At 47.7% G+C, this 20,533-nt stretch overlaps 6 protein-coding genes across 6 annotated transcripts; 4 read left to right on the forward strand and 2 right to left on the reverse strand.

Annotated features, from left to right (window-relative positions):
* Positions 1-91: 91 nt before the first annotated feature.
* P170DRAFT_508686 (sterol desaturase family protein) lies at positions 92-2,637 on the reverse strand. Its single transcript, XM_024854595.1, has 4 exons — positions 2,530-2,637; positions 906-1,152; positions 772-857; positions 92-715 (listed from the first exon to the last, which is right to left on the reverse strand). The coding sequence occupies exons 1-4, from the start codon at positions 2,622-2,624 to the stop codon at positions 151-153; spliced, it is 993 nt and encodes a 330-aa protein (XP_024705817.1). The 5' UTR covers positions 2,625-2,637; the 3' UTR covers positions 92-150.
* On the forward strand, positions 2,451-4,316 carry P170DRAFT_146426 (NCA2 family protein). Its single transcript, XM_024842499.1, has one exon. The coding sequence runs from the start codon at positions 2,667-2,669 to the stop codon at positions 4,143-4,145; it is 1,479 nt and encodes a 492-aa protein (XP_024705818.1). The 5' UTR covers positions 2,451-2,666; the 3' UTR covers positions 4,146-4,316.
* Positions 4,317-5,545: 1,229 nt separating this feature from the next.
* Positions 5,546-6,295, forward strand: srgA (Rab family GTPase srgA; the record flags this gene model as incomplete). Its single annotated transcript, XM_024844057.1, has 3 exons — positions 5,546-5,575; positions 5,642-5,909; positions 5,973-6,295. 3 exons carry the CDS (start codon positions 5,546-5,548, stop codon positions 6,293-6,295), a joined length of 621 nt encoding a protein of 206 aa, XP_024705819.1.
* Positions 6,296-7,365: 1,070 nt separating this feature from the next.
* On the forward strand, positions 7,366-9,683 carry P170DRAFT_445804 (putative AAA family ATPase; the record flags this gene model as incomplete). The annotated part of the gene is made up of 2 exons (XM_024850740.1): positions 7,366-8,898; positions 8,955-9,683. The coding sequence occupies 2 exons, from the start codon at positions 7,366-7,368 to the stop codon at positions 9,681-9,683; spliced, it is 2,262 nt and encodes a 753-aa protein (XP_024705820.1).
* A 278-nt stretch (positions 9,684-9,961) lies between these two features.
* Positions 9,962-11,328, forward strand: P170DRAFT_435713 (RNA-binding domain-containing protein). Its single transcript, XM_024849003.1, has 3 exons — positions 9,962-10,339; positions 10,419-10,524; positions 10,583-11,328. Exons 1-3 carry the CDS (start codon positions 10,001-10,003, stop codon positions 11,110-11,112), a joined length of 975 nt encoding a protein of 324 aa, XP_024705821.1. The 5' UTR covers positions 9,962-10,000; the 3' UTR covers positions 11,113-11,328.
* atrA (protein kinase MEC1) lies at positions 11,291-20,425 on the reverse strand. Its single transcript, XM_024845562.1, has 26 exons — positions 19,768-20,425; positions 19,052-19,713; positions 18,692-18,996; positions 18,233-18,628; positions 17,972-18,124; positions 17,774-17,870; positions 17,211-17,690; positions 16,919-17,161; positions 15,634-16,863; positions 15,021-15,561; positions 14,491-14,962; positions 14,135-14,441; positions 13,965-14,062; positions 13,813-13,905; positions 13,599-13,760; positions 13,449-13,545; positions 13,201-13,395; positions 12,866-13,151; positions 12,614-12,811; positions 12,432-12,556; positions 12,290-12,372; positions 12,112-12,234; positions 11,963-12,050; positions 11,821-11,905; positions 11,645-11,763; positions 11,291-11,590 (listed from the first exon to the last, which is right to left on the reverse strand). The coding sequence occupies exons 1-26, from the start codon at positions 20,336-20,338 to the stop codon at positions 11,399-11,401; spliced, it is 7,401 nt and encodes a 2,466-aa protein (XP_024705822.1). The 5' UTR covers positions 20,339-20,425; the 3' UTR covers positions 11,291-11,398.
* Positions 20,426-20,533: the final 108 nt, after the last annotated feature.

The raw sequence follows: 20,533 nt of genomic DNA on the forward strand, positions 1-20,533 counted from the left end.
ACAAGGCGCGCGCAGACACACGCACGCACACACAAAGAACGCTCACGTCTTATTAGAAGCTCATATTGTACAATGAGTCTCCCTTAGAAAGAAAAAAAAAAAGCAAACATAATCGAAAGATGATTATTATTGCCCTGCTCATCTCACATATCAAAGGTTCTTCTTAGCTCCCTTCGAAGCCTTGTTCTCCCTGCGCCGCTTGATTGCCTCCGGTGTGTATTCGGTATCGAGCAAATAGTCCCACCACCGGAAGCTGCTGGAGTAGTTGCCCACAAACTTTTCATGATGTAGATCATGATGATCAGCGCCAGCCCAGAACGGAAGGAAGTGATGAAGACTCCAGGGAAATTCATAACCACTGTGTGCGTCGATAGCCTGGAAAAGCCGAAGCACAATCCAGACATACATAGTGAATATGTGCAGGTCCCCAGTTACTGCGCACCATAGGATTGGACAGCCAACAGTTCCGAAACCCAGAATCATAACCTCAATCGGAGATGCATATTCGGCGGCCATGCCGAAAGGCGCCGAGTACTGGTGATGTATTTTATGAATAGCCTTGTAGAGAGGGCCCCAATGAAGTGCACGGTGAGAGAAATAATGCCATGTATCCTCGAGGACGAAAAAAACGGCGATTTGGTAGGCCATTGTCCAGATGGAAGGAAAGGGAACCGATGTCGAGAGACCAAAAAACTGAGCCATGGGGTGAAACAGCCTGATGATCCGTTGTCAGTTAAAAGTACAGCCAACATGCGCAACGAGTGCGCTTACCAAATCTGGGGCAGTTCAACAGTGAAGTGACTGAGTAGAACGAATTTCGCACAATCCCACTGCTCTCGCAATGACGGTATCTTGTTCTGCGAACGATTAATACAATGATTTCCCCACGCGAATCCTTGACTCACACTTTGGATTTTATAATTTTTCAGTATTCCAAGACTGTCTATAAAGATCCAGGGAAGGGAACGACCAAAGTAAACAAGCTCGTGCATCACGAACGACATGATACCTGTTGCTAGGACATCGTTCTGCATCCAAGCATACCATGTTGTCCACAATCTCTCGACAAAATTCAGGTGAGTGTTGTACTTGGATATCTCTTCAAATTGGCCCCAATAGGTGACGGGCGGGGGCGACAATAATGTCGAGTTCCTGGCCGGGTTAGAATCAACGTAGATACCAGGCAGAAGCAAAGCGAGGAAAATAAGAGACAAGAGAAAAGGAAGGAATAAACACACGGGGGAAGAGAGACAGAAATCGTGGTCGGAATAAACTCACATTTTGTTTGAGAGGGTTTTGCCAAAGCTCCAATGACACAGCGCTTCAGATTTCGGTGAGTAAAGATAGGTTGTGTCTCTCGCCAAAAGGTCATGCGAGGGAACGGGGTTAAGTGAGGGGAATTGTTTGAAGAGATCTGGAAAGGACAAAGATTTGGTGCGCGGGTGATATTTCAGGGATGGACTAGACCGGAGCAAACGCCGCGCGATCAGGACATCCGCTCCCGAGGTGGCGAGACTTCTCTGCCCCCCTGTCCTCACACTTTCTGGCACCACTGCCTAGCCGATCGGGGCCGATATTGTGGCTCCACCGGGGGGTCCCACTGCCCTTTGGTTTTGTCCACTGATAACCGGGTTATTATTACTGCTTCTCCCAAGGGCCAGATTGCCGCACGGCCAAACCGGTCAGTAGGTATGTTCGGTACTCTCCATTCGGTGGACAACTACCTAAACATGCCCATGTGGTTAGTGGCAAGAGGATCTCGTAAGGGGTTATCCATTCACTAAATGGAAGATTCCAGACGACCGCTTCGGATTTGAGGTAGATTCGTTTCGAGTTAGGCCGGCATAGGACCATCCTTAGGTACTGTACCTTGCTTACTTCCATACTCCAGACAGAAGGTATTGATTGCGTATGCACATACGGAGCTACTTCTGCTAATAATAATAATAATAATAATAATAATAATAATAATAATAATAACACCGACAATGAGGATAATACGGAGTAATACCGAGCTTTTCGATGCTTACTACACTTCGACCCCCAGATAGATCCATTTCCACAGCATACATACTCCGGGGTAGTATGCAGAAATGAGAACCAAAACCAAGTCTACTCCTGCATACAGTACCAACCGACGGAGTAGTAGTTCCATGGAGTAACTGCATCTGCTCCTGAAGATCCCAGCCATGCAAAGGGGATAGGGATCGGCGCGCGGTGGGTTTGCAACACATGCAAACAGCAAGGATCGATTCACCAATAACCTGTTCTCATTTGTGGTTCCTCGATCCACCACCTAAGCTTGGTACAGAGAATCAAGCACCCCGACCTCCTCCGGAGCACCTGAGTCGGTATTATTAACTCCTCAAGTTACGAACCACCTAGTTAACTGGGCACCGATTACCTTACTGCGGACGGCTGTTGGCGCTTCCCCCGGCAATTGGATGTTATCTTGGAGTTGACTCTCTGGGCAGTAAGAAGGCTAGGTATCATGTCAGTGATACATAAGTGAGTAACCGGACCATTGACATTTCGAGAGCTTTCCCTAAAGCCATGTAATTAGCAACATCTGCGATGTGGACACAAACCTCGATAGGCTCAAGCAATATGTTGAAGATGTGCATTATGACACCAGAGGCTTGGCCGAGCAGACCGGCCAGAATAGCATGCATGCGTCGCAAATAAACACACTCGGTAGAGCTATCGATTCTCTTTCCGTCACCTCGATGTCCCATCCAGTGCTGCAAGCCGATCAAATCGCAGCTCTGATCTCAGCAATCCCACGTGCCGCCCTTGAACAGAATGATCCCTCGAATCCACTCAACGCACATACGACAGACCTTTTGTGGCTCCTAGCCGCAAAGGCCGCAGTGCAGACTTCGGGGGCGGTACTGAAGGTCCTTCTGAAGCAAATCGTCGACTTAAATGATGAAATTGGCTATTGGGAAGATGTCATTTGTTCCCGCTTCAATACTGGGATCTATACACTCCAGACATTACCCGTGAAGGTTTGGCAAAGAGCCTCACACGCCTTTACGAACAGGCCTAACGGAGATACCACAACCCCCCCTGCATCTATCGCAGTAGATTGGATGCAGTTCTACAATTTGACTCGTGGGTGTCTTAGTCCACTCTGGTGGTATTCACTGAGGCCCAGAATCCTTTCGCCGCTTCTCGCATCCAGGTCGGAAATATATCGAAAGCGAGATTTGTTGAGGGAAATGAAAGACTTGAATGCTTGCAGTGTTGGAATTCTAATGAAGAAATGTATTTCGCAGTATGTCATGCGTGAACACAACGACCAAACATTTTGCGAGCCCTTTGATGGTCTTTGGCGTGATGAGATATCCAGGAGTGTTGCACTTATGGTTGCTCTTCTTAAAAAGCCCCAAGATAAAAATGACCCACAGCTTCTCGAGGAGCTGGTTACGACAATTGATGAATCAGAAGCCTCTTCTCAGTTCCACCACGTGGCTCGACATACATGCCAACCACCTGCAGTTGTTATCGAACAGCTCAGGCACATACTTGATGATCTCCTTCCAAAGCATATTACACTCTCCGCACGTTCCATTAACACTTTCGGGCGACCATCCCGCGTGGTGCGCTACTGGCTGCCCGTTTCTGTGGCACTTTTCTCAACGAGTACTTTGTTCAAGTTTCTAGCAAATCGACATGATGAAATCATCGGATGGATTGTAGATATCGGGTCAACTACTGTGCAATTCTGGAGCAACTGGGTTGTGCACCCAGTCCAAAGACTGATCAGAACCATCAGACACGATGAGAACAGCGATATTGCATTAATGAGCAGGAATAGCTTAGAAGCTGACCGAGCGAGCCTCGAGAGAATGGTTATTGATTTCACCAATGATCAGATAGAATCTCGAAATGGAGATCCCAGCATGAACACACATGCAGTCACAGAAAAAGTCAGAGAGGGGGATTTGACTCCAGTCCTGAGGGCATATGAACGGGACTTGCGAAACCCTTTCATTGGAACAGTAAAGGGTGATCTTGTGCGCGCTCTTCTGATTCAGATCCAGAAAACAAAAGTCGATGTCGAAATCGCAATAGGCGGTATTGATTCGCTCCTGAAAAGCCAGGAGCTTGTTTTCGGGTTCGTATTACCCTCCAAATATTAATACTGGAAACTGACGAGTATTAGATTTGTTGGACTGACACCGGGCATCATGGTATCGTATGCATGCCTGCGATGGATTTGTGGGGTTTTCAGCACCAGGCAGGGGTTGAAAGTCGGTAGACAGGACGAATTCAGACACGCCATGAGGTAGGCGACAAGTCCTTCGCGGGATTTCAATGCTAACTCGAGGATAGGAACGTCCACCGGACTGTAACCTCGTCTATGACAGCTGTCGGCTTCTCGGCATATAAAGACCATGGCCTTCTAATCTGCGACACAGACATTTTGCTCCAGAAAGCTAAGATGATCCTAAAAGGGCCAGATCTCCGTGCCTTTCAAGAAGATGTTGGCGATCTCGTCGACCAGAATAGGTCTGGCAAGCCAACTGACGTTATTGCACGGATGGGGTGGGTGTATTCGAAGTGGTTTCAATGACCGGCTCTATCCTATGACTTCCCACGTTATAGTGTCAATTTCACCAGGAATGGCGGATTTCCAGGCTGATTCCTTTGGTGTAAGACTCAACAAGTATCAAGCCCACATCGCAACGTAAACAATGGTTAATTGCGGGGTCCCATAACCCCGGTTTCGGATGATAACCGTTCGTCTGATAAAGTAATGAAGTTACAGGGTTTTCGGCGAGAGATTATTCAAGTCCGGGCTCATCATGCCGGTAATAATTGGTTATTGTGAAGAGTTCATTATTGACAGCGACACTCGTAAATGGGAGGATGTGGGGTGACCCCCAGCGGCTTTAATACTGGGTAGGCGCTAGACCGCGAGTACCCTCTCCGGACGGGACATATTATTGTTGCATCCCTAGCTTAGTTACCACTAACTGTCTGTCATCAACTCCCCATTCAGCGCTGCCACCACCAACTTCCTCTTACAACCGGTTGCCTCATCGAAAACTCGACCCTTTGAACCCAAACTATAGTTTACCTTACGTTTCGCACATCCATACTTTAGTATCATTCGGCACACCGGGTGCTTGGTGTTCCCCTGACTTCAAGCCACCTGTTGAGGTTTCTTCAGGCGAACAGCATATTTGCCACCTTCAGGTGGCAGCAGGTCTTCTGCAGGCAGAGTTGGCGAAAAGAAGAAACCGGTACAGCACAAAGGGTCAGAAGTGTACCTGACCTTTGAAGCGAAGAGGTATCTTTCCAACCGCCACCAAAAAAAAGGAGTGAGTTCAGGGAGAGACCAGGATACATACACTGCACGGGCGACGAAGAGACTTCGACATCATCCAACTACAAATCCTCCTTTATCTACATCCGCCGGTTTATTTATTATTGTCGCTAGGGCATTTCCCTCTTGCGCCCTCCAAAACAATATTTTTATCCATTGAACAGCCATTCTGCTACGTTACTTGCACCTAGACGCTGAAACTATTTCATAATGGCCGGTACAAGGAATTATGATTTCTTGGTAAGTACCGGCCACCACCCCAATATATCAGTCTGCGGAAACATTAACTCAGGGTTGGTATTCTAGATCAAATTGCTCCTGATTGGGGACTCCGGCGTTGGAAAGTCATGCTGCCTTTTGCGATTCAGCGAGGACTCTTTCACGCCATCCTTCATCACTACTATCGGGATTGACTTTAAGATCCGTACGATTGAGCTGGATGGCAAGCGCGTTAAGCTTCAGATATGGGACACCGCTGGACAAGAACGCTTTAGAACAATCACAACTGCATATTACAGAGGAGCAATGGGGATTCTTCTTGTCTATGATGTCACAGACGAACGATCATTCCAAAGTAAGGTCATCTCGTGTCTCGTGCCGAAACATCGCATCTCTAACGCTTGGGCAATCTCTTTAGATATCCGTACGTGGTTCTCAAACGTTGAGCAACATGCCAGTGAAGGCGTGCATAAGATCCTCATCGGCAACAAATGCGACTGGGAAGAAAAACGAGCAGTGTCAACCGAACAAGGACAGCAGCTTGCCGATGAGCTTGGGATCCCCTTCCTCGAGGTCTCGGCCAAGAACAACATTAACATCGAGAAAGCTTTCTACGATCTCGCTTCAGAAATAAAGAAAGGCATGGACACATCAAAGGCGGAGCAGGCTGGCCCGCAGGGTGTCAATATAGACCAACAAGGTTCCGGGCTGAATGGCAACACCGGGGGTAAATGCTGCTGAAGACTTCCGTGTATTGCACGTGCTCTACTTTGTCCAGCAGCGCGATTCATTGCACATCCGCCTCATCCCTTCCTGATATGGGTTGAACAAACCGGGCCTTTGGTATTTTCGATGGTGGTTTGAAGGCTGGTTTGTGTACTTGAACCGCCCTTTTATCAAACCTTACCAGTTGAACTTGCTCGTCTCTAATTTACCTTTATTCTCGTTAGGTGGCGTTGCTGATTATTCTCTTTCGTTTCCATCATGGTGCCTATGTTACTGGATATGATTTTGTTCCCTCCTTGTTTTCTTTTCCTCTTCTTTTTTCTTCTTTCAAGTACAACACATATAAACATCCTTTTCTTGTTAGATATAGTCTCACATGTAAATGTGTTGGTAATGCAACTCTATCCCCTCGCTCAATTAAGGCTTATAAGGCGTATCTAATGACCCATCGGGAAAATCGCACGAGAAGCTTCAACTTATACATCAGGCTCTTGTATTGGCAATTTCAAGAAAGGGACCGATCCGATCGGTGGTGGCAAACACGCTCTTCGACCTGAGCCGAGTGAAGAAGGGACTAGAGTTGATGTCTTTGAGAACTCTGATGCTGCCACGGATTAATAACATGCCAATAGAAACTAGCTGGCCACGCCAGGCATTCAATCCGCGCCCGAGAATTTTGAAATTAGTATTGGCAGCGTCCTCAAGACCCAGGCCGCTGGGGAAATCACAGTTTGAATCGGTTGGGGAAGCAAGCCTGGGAGTCATCTCGACATACATGGATTGGGGGTACTGGGGTACTCTTATCAGGTGTACTACCAAGCGATCTATTTTCTCTTCAGGTTCGGCCCAGGTGGCCGCATTGATTATCGAAAAATCGGAACAACTTGCTGGATTTCTATCATAATCAGTGCCAAGAGTAAGGCTGCAGTGGTCAGCGCGGCTTTAGCTCCACCATTTTTTTTTATCTTATCTTACGGTTTATGGTGAAATTAATTTTCTTCAAAGCCCCTCCCCCACTTGGTCGCCCGTCACTGATCTGATCTGTTAACAGCTTCTTTCCTTCTTTCTCTCTTTGATTCAATGATATGGCGGAATTGCGTCTCTTTACAGCTCGGCCGTTGTCCAAACAATCTAGAAATGACCACCGAGACGCATTCCGTGTCTATCTTTCGTCATCGTCACTAGCTTCCCTAAAGCTCCGAGCCGGGGATATCTGCACATTGGGGCCACCTGGGGGGAATTCCAAAACAGCTATAGCCTGGAATGCAACCGAAAATATCCAGAATACGGTGGTCCAAACTTCGAGAACACTTCAAGATTGCTATGACATTAAGCTTGGAGAGAAGGTCTCAATTAGCAAGAGCGACAACGCCCTGGAGGAAATTGAGTCTATTTATTTCGCCGAATGCTCGGATGCGGACAAAACCTCGAATTATGGCCCCCTTGCCAATTCAGAGAGATGCTATTGGGCTTGGGCATTGGAATTTCCTCTATCAAGATGTGATGCTCTTGCGGTCGGCCTAACCTTCGAACTAGAACTCAAAGGCCAGCGACGAAGCTTTCGGGTGTCAGATATACAGGCTCCTAACAGGCTCACGCATAGCACGTTGTTCAAGTTCACCAAAGACACTGCTATCCTAGTTGGTGAAGAGAAAGAGGCGAAGACAGATCGAATCTGGAATCTGCAAGTACGGCCATCCGGTCTTGGTGGAATGGCTCATCAGATTGGGAGCATCAATGAGGCACTTGCAGACTTCAATTCAGGCCCAGAAAAGCTAGCTATGCCGTCTTTCTATGAGCACGTCCAAGGGATCCTTCTGTACGGCCCGAAAGGAACCGGCAAAACCAAGCTCTTGGCCCAGATCCAGGAAGCTGGCTGGAGAAAATCTTTTAATATCAGCTCTTCTATATTCACCAGGAACATCGCGGACGCTGAGGCTAAACTCCGAAATGCATTCAAGGACGCAATTCGCTGCCAACCAAGTGTTGTGATTATCGATCAGCTGGAGTTCGTTGCCCCTAAGCGAACGTCCATAGAATCGTCATCTTTAGCGCTGGTGCTATGTGAATGTATAGAAGCTATAAAAGGTGCCTATGTTATGATTGTGGCTGCGACTCGTCACCCAAATGACGTTGATGACGCCTTGAGAACGCCCCATCGATTATCACTAGAGCTTGAGTTACAAGTCCCCTCAGCGCGGAACCGTGTCGAAATTTTGCGCGCGTTATGTGGATACCCTTCCTTGGACCTGAGCGATAGACTTATAGAAATGATGGCAGAAAAAACCCACGGTTATGTTGGAGCTGATTTATTCGCCTTGCTTCAACTGGTATGCCGTAAGGCACGGCTAAGAAAGACCTCCGAGAATGGCGTGAGAGGAAATCACTCCCACTCCATGAGAGCTTCTGATAACGACTCGCCACAAAGTGGTCCCAATCCAAGCAAGACCTACTCGTTAGGTATACAGGACGTCGATATCTTATCGGCTCTGCAAGAAACACGTCCTACGGCCATGCGAGAAGTATTCTTAGAGACACCAAAGGTGAGATGGACCGATATCGGTGGACAGCATGAAATCAAAAAACGCCTCCAAAAGGCTGTGGAAAGGCCTCTGAAAGTAAGAAATCCTCCCCCACCCTCAAAAGACGCGGACACGAGAGCTGATGAACACAGCACCCGGAACGAATGAGGAGGCTTAATGTAAATAGCAAGAAAGGAGTGCTGCTTTACGGTCCCCCGGGTTGCTCAAAGACCTTGACAGTCAAGGCACTTGCTACAGAGGCCGGGCTAAACTTTTTGGCCGTTAAGGGTGCTGAGATTTTGAGCATGTTTGTCGGCGAGTCGGAGCGAACGTTAAGAGACATATTCCAAAAAGCGCGATCGGCGAGACCTAGCATCATCTTCTTCGACGAGATTGATGCAATTGCTGCGAAACGAAGCAAAACAACCCAAGGAGGGGTTAATGTATTGACGACTTTGCTCAATGAAATGGATGGTATCGAAGAGTTGCGAAGTGTCCTGGTCGTCGCCGCTACCAACAAGCCTGATGTGATTGATCCAGCTCTGATGCGTCCAGGCCGACTGGATAATCTACTTTACATAGGGCCTCCGGATTTGGAAGCAAGGAAGGAGATTCTGAATATATGGTGTCGCAAATCAATGGTCCACCCCGAAGTGGGACTGGATACCCTCGCTGAGAAAACCGAGGGTTACTCGGGGGCTGAGATCATGAGCATCTGTGAGACAGCGGGAGATGCTGCATTGGATGAGGAAGAGGAAACCGGTCAAGAGCAGGACGTTCGGTGGAAACACTTTGAGATCGCCCTGAAGCAGGTCAAGAGGCAGATTACCGATGCTGTCCTTGAGGAGTACGAGCAATGGGGGCAATGTGCCGAAGTCTAGGAACGCCAACAAGTACTATCTATACATATGACCATGTACATCCATAAATACACAGATACATACACTACAAACAAAACACATATCGCACAGTATGCCACATACATGTATACATACACACCCCGAATACTCCGTACACACGATACAGTACAATATAATACAATACAGCATTGACGGGTATTACCGTATTGCGACTCCGCACGCGCTAACCCAACTTGGAGCTAGCTCAACTAGTTACCTGACGACAATCTTTCTAGTTTCTATCTCGAGAGCTCTACCATATTTCAACCTCCTCAACTATACATATCCTTGGGTGCACCATGCCTGCAACGTCCTCCCGAGGGCGCTCGCCAACTCGCTCACCTCACGCCGTAAACTATACTCGAGGCACCCCTGCCAAACGGTCATTATCCCCTCGTTCAGAATCCCGACACACCGGAAGCCGAAGCCCATCTTATGAGCGACCTTCTGATCGCCGCAACGGCCGTCATCGCCCAAGGAGTTTCTCCCGCTCTTTGTCGCCATCACGGCCAACATCTCGAAGCCTAAGCCGAACTCCAAGTCGTGATCGAAATTGGAGTCGAGACTCCCGATCTCACGGCAATCGCGACAATGGCCGGACCTTTAGCTCTCCCGACAGTTCCCCAAGGAGCTCAAAGGTTAGTTGCCCCTTTACGTATCACGTCTTTATGCCCACCACCGATTTGCGAGAGTCTGCGAAGCTTACCTGGATTAAAGATCGTAGTTGAAAAATTAACCAAAAATATCACAGAGTCTCATCTCAGAGAGATCTTCGGAGGATTTGGAGATATCCGAAGTCTTGATCTTCCAATGAATAAAGCTTGTAGGCAAAAGCTTCTACTAACGCGGAGCGCGCTGGCTAACGTATGTGCTCTTTAAAGTTATGACGAACAGGGGCACCGCATATATACTCTATCATGATCCCGCAGACGCAGAAGCGGCGATTGCCCACATGCATGAAGCCCAACTTGATGGTGCTGTGCTAAATGTGTCCATTGTCCTCCCCAGAAGAGCTTTTTCTCACTCACCGCCCCCGGAAAGTGTGAGAGCCTTCAGTCGTCACACGAGTGGGCGTAGCCAGCCTTTCGATAGTCGCGCTCGCGTTTCCCCGTACTCTCGCCGTTCTTCACCCCCTCAGCGGAGGTATGGCCGTACCAAGGCTACAGAAAAGCACGATATTTATCGCCCGCGGTCCCTTTCTCGATCCAGATCACCCCGTCGTTCTCGGTCATTGTCCTCGGGTCCACCATCGCCACCCCCCAGAAGGAAATCGCATTCGCGCATGGATAGTCCGCCGCGCCGCCGTCGCCGCAGCCCTAGCTACAGCAGCTACGACTATAGCAGTCAGAGTGATAGAAGCCGTAGCTCAAGCAGAAAGAGAGGTGATCGCTATGTCTCGCGAAGAAGATAGTTCGGCAGGGGTTTAGTGCTTAATTGGAGTAAGTGGTTGCTTAGAATTAATACTTGTCGGGTTTTGCTACGCCTGCGGGCTTGGGCAGTCTTTCAGCACTGAAGTGAGAATGAACATGTAACGACTCACATTGAACAAACAAAAACAAAAAAGATTAAATACCCAGTGCATCAGTATTGCTCGCAGTAGAAGTACATTTGTGTGTTTGGCATTCTATATACTGGTTTCACTTCTCATAGCGATTAATTTGACATATATGCTTGGGACCGGAATAGAGAAGTAACTGTTAGAAGAATGCGCACCACCCAATATACATTGCGGCGAGGTTTTTCTTGTCTGTGGCCTCCGTAATAAGCTCATCGACGTGGCCATCTACCGACAATGGAACGGATTCACCGGGGAGTAGACCACGCAGCTTGTTCCGAACATTTTCAAGAACACCTGCAGGAGAGTCGGGAACGTTTACATGTGTGCGACGCTGGATGCAACACGTAGATTAGTATGGGTAAATCTATTTTTTTATGGGATTTACCTTTTTGCCGATAAAATCAGCTGTTGGGTCGTGTAAAAAGGTCTCAAGCACTGTCATGAGCGCGTCCTCGTTTTGTCGCAAGAGCCCGAGGCTTATTTCGCAAGTCTTTCGAAACGGCCCTGGTGACATGGATCTTAAGTTGAAGGTTCTGAATCGGGATATAGGGGGATTAATACCATTATAGCCGTAAGCTCCAAACGCGTCAATCATATTTTGGGTCAAACGGAATGGAACCAACTCCGGTTTGTCAAAGGTCAAGCCCTGTCAGAGTTAATCACCCAAAGGATCCTAGTAGGAAGGAGCCTGGTTGCCCTTTACCTTGTCAAAAAGGCAATTAAAATCAACATGGATAACACCGCCTGTTCCTTCTTCAAACAAAATATTTTCACCATGTCGGTCTCCGAGTCTGTAGCGGCGTGGATGTCAGAAAGAGGTTTCATGATTGCAGTCAGCACTAGGCTGCTTACCCTAAAACGTATCCAACCATAGACATAATAGCACAAGATCGAGTATAGCGAAGCCTCGCTGCAAACCATGCTACTGATTCCGGAAACATCTCTACAAACCACTCGTGCAAGACCGGTGGAAACCTAGGTTCATGTCAGCTATGGCTGCTCGATGTAAGAGGAGCTTGCAGAAGCCTACTTCGACAGAACCTCCGTTTCGAAGAGGGAAAGCTTCGAGCTATCGGAGCACGCTTCGTTCAAATGATGTCTGATTTCGTTGTACTGTCTAGGGTTAATCTCACGTGTAGGTGGCCCGGTCGGTGCTGGGTGTATATACATACGTTCGGTGCGATACCTCGTTCTCTTAGCAGTTTAAGGACAAGATCCCTCAAGGTTCTGAGATTGTCCACCCATTCGATGAGTCCACATTCTTCGTTCAAAGGTGTCACGGCGTAGGTTTTGATATCTAGTATCGTATCAGTAGGTACACCATGAAAGTACGGCACGCCAGGTATGTACTTACACATGCGCCGCTTGCTCGACTCAACATCTCTTTTCAAAAACCTATTAATCATGTTATTGAATTCCATGAGGCGCTGATCTTTGCGGAGATCGTCTTTCGGTTTACATAGGATGTTGTAGATCTTTCCGTCGGACCCGCGAATGCTGATCTTTCGAGGTTTTTGGAGGGAGTTCAAGACTTGCGCATCGCTGAGGACAGCTAGATGATGTCAACCACAGTGTAAATGTTCCTATATGATGGAGACCAACATACTCTCGATAGTGGTCGGGTCTCTAGGAAAAGCTCTAAACCCCTTCAGATACTCGGAATCGTGACTCGCAGGTAAAGTCGGTGTCAGCATGGCTTGGAATGGTACGACCAATCGACAGGGAGCGACTTTGTGGTTGAAGCCCAAATTCCTTGCCAGGTTAATTTTGGAAGATTTATCCTCAATCCGCACAATGCATAGCCTAAGCATCTCTTCCGAGAACTTCTGCCCTTGGTTTATCATTCCACGCATGTCAGAGGGTGAGTCTACCCTGAGCTTCTTATTCACCTCCTGTCGTCTTTTAGTACCCTAGTAAACGTCCCCTGTGCTTTGACCTTACCGTGATTTTCTGTAGACATTTGATGCCTTTCGAGGCGCGATCTTTGGAAGAGGACTTTACGACAGCGAGTACTGTCCAGAGTCCTTGATGCGGGAAAAAGTTCACTGCTTTGGCAACGATTTTTGTCAACAAGTCGTAGACTGTAGCATTTGGATGACAGATTCGAGCAACCACTTGAGGAAGGATGGTGAAGAGCTACATCATTAGAATATATATAGCTGTGGGATACTGGAGCCTAGTGTACGCACCAATGCAGCAGGCATCCGATTGACGTACTTCTTCAGCTGCGAATGCATATCATCGAGGCTCTTTTTGCGTTGATTCAGGGTGTGTATCTGGAATTCTCTATTGTTTTCGTGTATGAGCAAGTGATAGCAATAGAGCGGATGTGGACGTACTCGTTATTTCCTCTTTTGGGGTCAAATGGCTGGTCTGCGGTGGACGCATGCTCCAGCCAAAGTGTCAGGATCCTGGGAAGCGATTGGAAGACGTATTTGTTCCCGTGAGCCAAAGAGCGCAGATAATTATCAATGACGAGCTTCGAGGCTTCACCACTTAGACTGTTATGACATTAGGCACTAGACTGAGTCCAAATCTGAGAACAAGCCCTACTATATCTGCGCCTCTTTCCCAAGAGGCTTTGCTTTTTCAGACTCCAGAATCTTGTTGTAATGTTTCCCTAGATAATAATGAGCCTTTTCCCACCTATGATCAATTAGCGTGTGTCCGGGGTGACTCGATACACAATATCGTTTCTCAAATACCTTGGATGGAGCTTAATGGCCTCGCGGTATCTCTGAACTATAATGTCCGATTGCGTCTGCCCAGCCCTGTCCGTCCATTTAGCTAACAGAAGGTGGGCCTAGTCGAATTAGCCATGCTACATATGTCGCTATCACCATCCACCCCCAAATGACAATCGTGGGAGACATACTCTGGCTGTGATTAAATCATGGCTTTTCTCCCGATCCGAGGCCATCCGAGCCGCACCAACATCCGCCGGGCAACACGTGCCAAGGGCAAACTCATTGGCAGTTATTGCGCTCTCCAGAGTCTGTATTGCTTTTCGGTGATGGCCATCTTTCCAAAGAAGTCGAGCATGTTCTATGGTGGCTGTTTTATCCCCCAGACGCGCTGCGTGAAGCATGGACTGATAGGCCTGATTGGTGAAATTGCCCTTCCGTAACAGGCGCGTGCTGGCAAGCCAAGCATCAGCTATGTTAAAATCGGAGAATTTGCCACTAGGATACATATTAGCACAGGCGCTGGCCTTTCCGCGCAAAAACGTACGTCAACGCCATTGCAGCCCTCCTCAAACCAAGGAGGTACTGTTTGTCGGCAATGTGTCCTCCTAAAGCGTTCAGGCGGCGATCTAAAGCGTTGCACAACTCCGAGCGCACAACGCTCTGTTCGACCTGGGGATCCGCTATTGATTCTACTTCAGCCAAAGCATGTAGCTTGAGAATGCTATCGTGGCATGACTGCAATGATGCCACAGAATTGGCAGTTAAAGACTTGGCAACATGGAGACGTAAGTTGTTAATAATTGTTTCGAACTCCCCTCTGCGTCCATGGCGAAAAGCATTGAATGCCGAGCCAATCCCGATGTTGAACTCTCCGGTCCCCTGCGATGAGCAGATTCGAAGATAATCGTGTAATTTGTCCCATTTTCCAGTAATCCAGGCCGCTTCCACAGCAAATGGAAGTAGCTTGGTAACCGAGGGTGTTGACTTCAGGATTTCAAACCTCGTGAGAATTGCGTCTAGCTCCTTTTAGTAGGCTGGTCCAAGCAGGTGGGGGGCGGGCAGGAGAAGCGATACCTTGTTGTCCAGACTCTTTAAGACATGTGAGAAGATTCCACTGGGCGTCACTATTATCGGGCTCCTCTTCAAGCTGTAACTCGTACCAGTTTTGGGCTGTAGCCCACCTCCCCGCTTTGCGGTGTTCGAGGACCTGCTGGTCAATGTTAAGTACATGCAAATGAGTAGAAATACCCTCGATACCATCTGGCTCGTCAATCTGACTGTAGATCTCCTGGAGCCGCTGATATAAGGGCTCCTCGTTGATTCCAAGGCTCTTATTTGGATAGGCTTTGCACTGGCGGATGTATTGTTCCCAATGGAAGAGTGCTCTCGAGAATGATTTGCATTCAACAGCCCTTTTAGAGATCACTTCGGGAGGTATCGAAGCCAGCAGGGATTCTACGGATTTGAGTTGAGACGAGTAAGTGTCCAGAAGAAAACCACGGGAAGTATCCTTGTGAAAGCGGCCGGCATGATGGTTATGGTTTTTGAAGCCATTGATTTGCTTTTTCTTCCCCTGCAGCCACCTCGATAGATAATCAAGTACCTCAAAAACACTCTTTGTTGAGTAAACAAACAAGTTAGCCCGGATTAGCGACCATTGAATCCCAGCCAATTCTGCAAAGCTTACCTGGCTGCATAACAACACGGCTTCAGAAACAAGGTTGTTTGCTTCTGGAAGAGAGTGGGATAGCACATTTATGAGCTCATTCAGCAGATCTTGCTGCTCTCGCGGAGTGCCGCCCACCACGCGATTCAAAACGGCAAATGGTAGAAGAAAGGAGGCTATAGAAATATCCTGGCCCTTTACAACACGGCTGCATACGCTAAATATGAGCCGTGCATTATCACCGCTTCCTTTTTGTAAAAGATCTTGCACAAAAGTTCGCAGCCAATCTCCATGCGTCATGTTGGTTGAGAACAACGGGTACTTGCAATTTGACCCGACGGCGCCAACGGTCACAGTATATTTCGAGGTGAGAAAAGGAGTGAGAGTGTTGCGAACCGTCTCAGGGAGCCTCAGCCACCGCCCATACTTCTCATCTGCTTGAACATCACGAGAGCGCTGCGTGACGGCTGAGTCGAGGTTGCAGAATCTAAGCAAGCCTTGCATAGCATACGCAAGAAAGCCTTGAGCCCGAGTGTTGGAGGCCGACAGGAACGTTTCGACCAACACATGTTGAAGGAAAAAAAGGATAAAGTCAAAAGTCTCCTCCATATTCTCGAAATTGGACAGGACAAGGATATCTCTCTTTTCTTTGATAGAATCCACTCGGTTAGCATCTAAACAACCAACAAGACCCAGACATCGGGCTGACATGAGTGTGATAATGTCCGAGTTCATGTTGAATTTGACACAACAGTCAAGCAAGACTCGTGTTAACTGTGCAACAACCGGATCGGGTTGTTCGCTGAGAACAGTTCGATGGAGAAACTCATCATGTTTCGAGAGGTAGGGCACCAACTCTACCAATGCCTGTTCGACCACTGTGGCATTCTCACTTTGGCAACGACGAATGAATGCTAAAAGCTGACTGCGAGTATCCATCCGTCCCTTCAAATCATTCATCTCTCTTTCGAAGTCAGACATCATCGGAATTGACGCCAGCGAGGGCATGGTGTGGTAGATATCCTGCACCAATTTGCTGTGGTGTCTCAAAATAAACTTGACAAGGTTATAGGCACACTCTCGGGTTGATTCCGTAAAAGTGTTCCAGTACCTTATCACAATCGACAGGGTTTGGTCAATCAAAGGCTCGACCTCTTCTTCGTTCAAGGAATTGATCAATACACCCCAAACGGTGACGGCATGATTGCACAACTCTTCGATTTCGAGAGCAGATCGCAGGCAAGCACATATCTTCGCACCGTTAGCTACTCCAATTCGATCCAACGAGCGCTGTATCTGTACAAACCTGCGGCAACGCACTGCCCACATGCCCCCCGGCCACTTTTACCATCGCTCCTATAGCCATGATGTTCCTTTTCTTTTCAACCAAGGGCTGTCGGATCTGGAAATCATTGATAACATGAGCGAATTGGGTTATTATTCCAAGCACGTGCTCCTCGATAAAGTGGCCTATTAGATCCACCTTTTTGGGTCCATGAGTAGACTTTCGTGGAACAAGCGCTGCTAGAAGATGGAGAGCTCGATGGAACTTTCACAACGTTAGCACTAGAAGCATTGTGCCAAAAAATCAAGCATACCCTGGAGCCATTATCGTCACCGGAGTCACCGAGTCCTTTCAACAAATCGCAAGCAATTAAAATCGGCTCAATTCTTACTAGCTCGGCCAGAGTACGACATTCAAAAGCATTGTCTATCTCGGAAAGAGTAGACATGATCATGTGCTCAGGATCCGACGAAGGTTGGCTCAATAAGAAGGCAAGTATTGCGGCCAGATTGCCTTTCTCGGAGCAAATGTCGAAGGGGGTTTTAACGTCCTGGTAAGTCGCTCCGATCCTGGCGATGAAATCTCGTTTTCGTGTAAGCACCAAATAGGGCAATACGTAAGCTTCTGTCAATCTGAGAAAGTCGTCTACTTTCATCCCTAATAGACTGCAGAGCTGCTCTGCCATATAAGGGCGAGATTGGAAGTTCTTTACGACCGCGACAGAAAGTGTTCCCCAGAATGGTCGGAATAGGCCAGCAGGGGTAAGAGACAGTTGTTGAGCAAGTTTCGAAAGCTGAATCAAGTAAGCGTCTTGTATCACAAGGAGCATAAGCTCGGATATAGGGCTAGAAGGGAATAGAATTTAAATTCACATACTTCAGTATATGCAATTGCGCAGATGAATAGGTTCGGGTGTCCTAGATATTCTAAAAGACGAAGTAATATGATGTTCATTTCTTCGTCGCCAGAAAGCCTGCAACGGCCAACAGAGTTAGAAGATGTGTGAAGAAGAAGAAGAAGAAGAAGAAGAAGAAAAAGAAGAAAAAGAAGAAAAAGAAGAAGAAAAGGGCTCACTTTGCAAGCTGGCATAATGTCAAAATGCAGGTTTCATGCAGTGATATCTCCTGTTTTTCGGAAAGGCTTCTTAGCCACTCAAGAACAATTATAAAATTGTCTCTGCGACTTTCGCGTTCTACCCTTTTATGAGTGACTGCAATGACACAATGCCTAGACACATGTCAGCATATCAGATCCCACAAATTTCCACCTTTCTTTGGTTTTCTCATTAAAAAAAAGGTGGAGGGTGGAGGCGTAGAGGGGGGAAACTGAATGTACCCCGTGGCAACTCGTAGTTCTCTTATGGAGCTCCGAAGTGAGTGCAAACAGAACTCGCCAAAGAAAGATGACGAGAGTCGCAGATCTAGAAAGCCCGGTGAATGTGTGAGGATTCTCCGTAGTGCAACCATTGAGGCTATCCTCGGACGGGGAGCACGCGTAAGTTTGGGTACGATATGCGCCAGGATTTTGTATAATTCATCGGTGTCGGAACATCTCCAATTTGATTTGAGATCAAGCTCATGAGTATCACAATCACACACACAACAGACATAGATGTCTTCTGACCCAAGGCGACGTGTCTCTGATAAGCCCCCAGCCATAGCACATGATATATTGCCGAGTAAAGAAAGCAATTCACACTGGAGCTGTTCCGAGACTTCCGTGAATTGAACGCTGTGTATTTTCCATTGTAAATCAGCATCGCGGAATATAGAAGGAAATTTCAGACGAGCATACAGTAAAATTTGGCGAAGCTCTTCCAGACAGCCAGGTTTTCCAAATTTCAGCAGTGATAAACAATTCTGGATTAGCCTACGAGCCAGGTCCTCACAGCTGAATTCTTCAGAAGGCTGTGGCTCGAAGAAGTGTTTTGATGCATTGTTTATATTAGGCGATTGGGCTTTGCTGGTCGAGATACCGGCGCTTTGGGTAAGCCTGGTCAAGTCAGACGTATCTGCGTTGCAAGGGACCGAAAAAGTATTAGAATGGTCGTGCAGAACATTGGCCCCAGTGAGCTTTTCAATAAAAGTTTCAATGGCCGCCTGGCATCTGATAAGTTTGATATGCATCAATTTGGCTTTAGCTTGTGTAAAATACCTGGAGTTGTGGGTCCAAACGCTCTAAGAGCGAAGGTGCTCTCTTAATTTCACGAATTCTCGGTAGAACTGTCTGTTTCGCCATTCTCCCAAGCAACTGTGAATCTCCTATGCAGTAAGAAAGTTTAACAATGAGCCGACTGATCCCGGGATGCAATGTTCGAAATCGACTCAAGTGTTCTGAAACCAACACTTCACCCACTATCTGGAGTAGCCCGGATGTCAATTGTGTTTCGAGCAATGAGAATATACACTGGTCACTGAGACTTCCGATGTGTTCCAGAACTTTCAAACAGTCGCGCGCATGGCCCTCAAAACCACCTGGATCGGCGCTTTGGAGCCAACGAAAGCTGAGGCTCCACAACCGCTGATATCCGTTCAGAACCCAGGCCATATTGTGTCGAACAAAGCCCGCGACAATCTTGGGATTGCATGGCGAGGACTTGGAATGATCCGGTATCAAGCAGCCAAGCAAGTGGACGACAATGTTTATGGTATTTGAGGCTGACCCAAGTTTGAGCTTTCTATCGAAAATAGCGTGAGGGAGACCAAGGTTGTTTAAATCTACAAAGAGCCGCCCGCCAGCGACAGGCACGGCTAATCCGATGGCGGAATGACTTCGCAGCTCATAATGATCCAAACTTTCAAGACAGAAAAGTATTTCTAGATTGAATTAGTGGAACGAATATGATCAGTCCACTTCTTTCGAAGACTCACCGGTCGTGCAAGCTCGCAGAAGCCCCAAAACCGAGTGAGATAGCAGTACCCTAGTATGTCTGTATTGAGCGAAACCAAGCGTTGAGAATATGGTGCCGACACGTTGGCTTATGCTCTCATTCCCCCAGTCACAAAGCAAGTGAAGTAGCCGTACCACCAGCCATGAATACAAGGGCGCAAGCGTCCTTTCCCCCAAGAAGATGAAGTCAGGATTGACCGTCAACATCTGGGGAGCTTTTTCAACTATGGTCTGAATGATGTCCAAGCAGTCCAGAATTTGGCCCTGAGGATCCTCATTCTGCGTAGACGGCACCAGACCTGCTTTCAAGACAATGCAAATTAATTTGCTGACATCGGTGATGCTATCATCAAGGCGTAGCTGGTTGTATTCACCCCCAACAAGCTCTTGTCGGAGCTGCGAAAAAGTTTCCCTGCCCAAATTATGGGACTGGGTGCCCTGAGATGAGAGACGCGGTGCCAGTTGCGCGGCTAGGGTAGAGGATACCGGCTCTGCAGAGCCCCGGCCGCAGTGCCCTGCAGTGGGATACACTTTGGAGTCATCGGCTGCCATGAGTAGTAGATAGCCGACCCATAGTTCTGGATTCTTTGAGAGTGTGGTTTGACTCGATTGCCAGTTTTCCGTTTGGATCCTTGCAAGATGCAATGAGCGCGTGGGTGGAAAGCGGTGAGCAGTTCCCTAGAAGTAGTCCGGTCCTTGTCTGGGCAGCAGGTATACGATACAATACCAGGTCTACCTAGGTGGGTA

Source organism: Aspergillus steynii (genome assembly GCF_002849105.1).
Source record: "Aspergillus steynii IBT 23096 chromosome Unknown P170scaffold_3, whole genome shotgun sequence".
Lineage (NCBI taxonomy): Eukaryota > Fungi > Ascomycota > Eurotiomycetes > Eurotiales > Aspergillaceae > Aspergillus > Aspergillus steynii.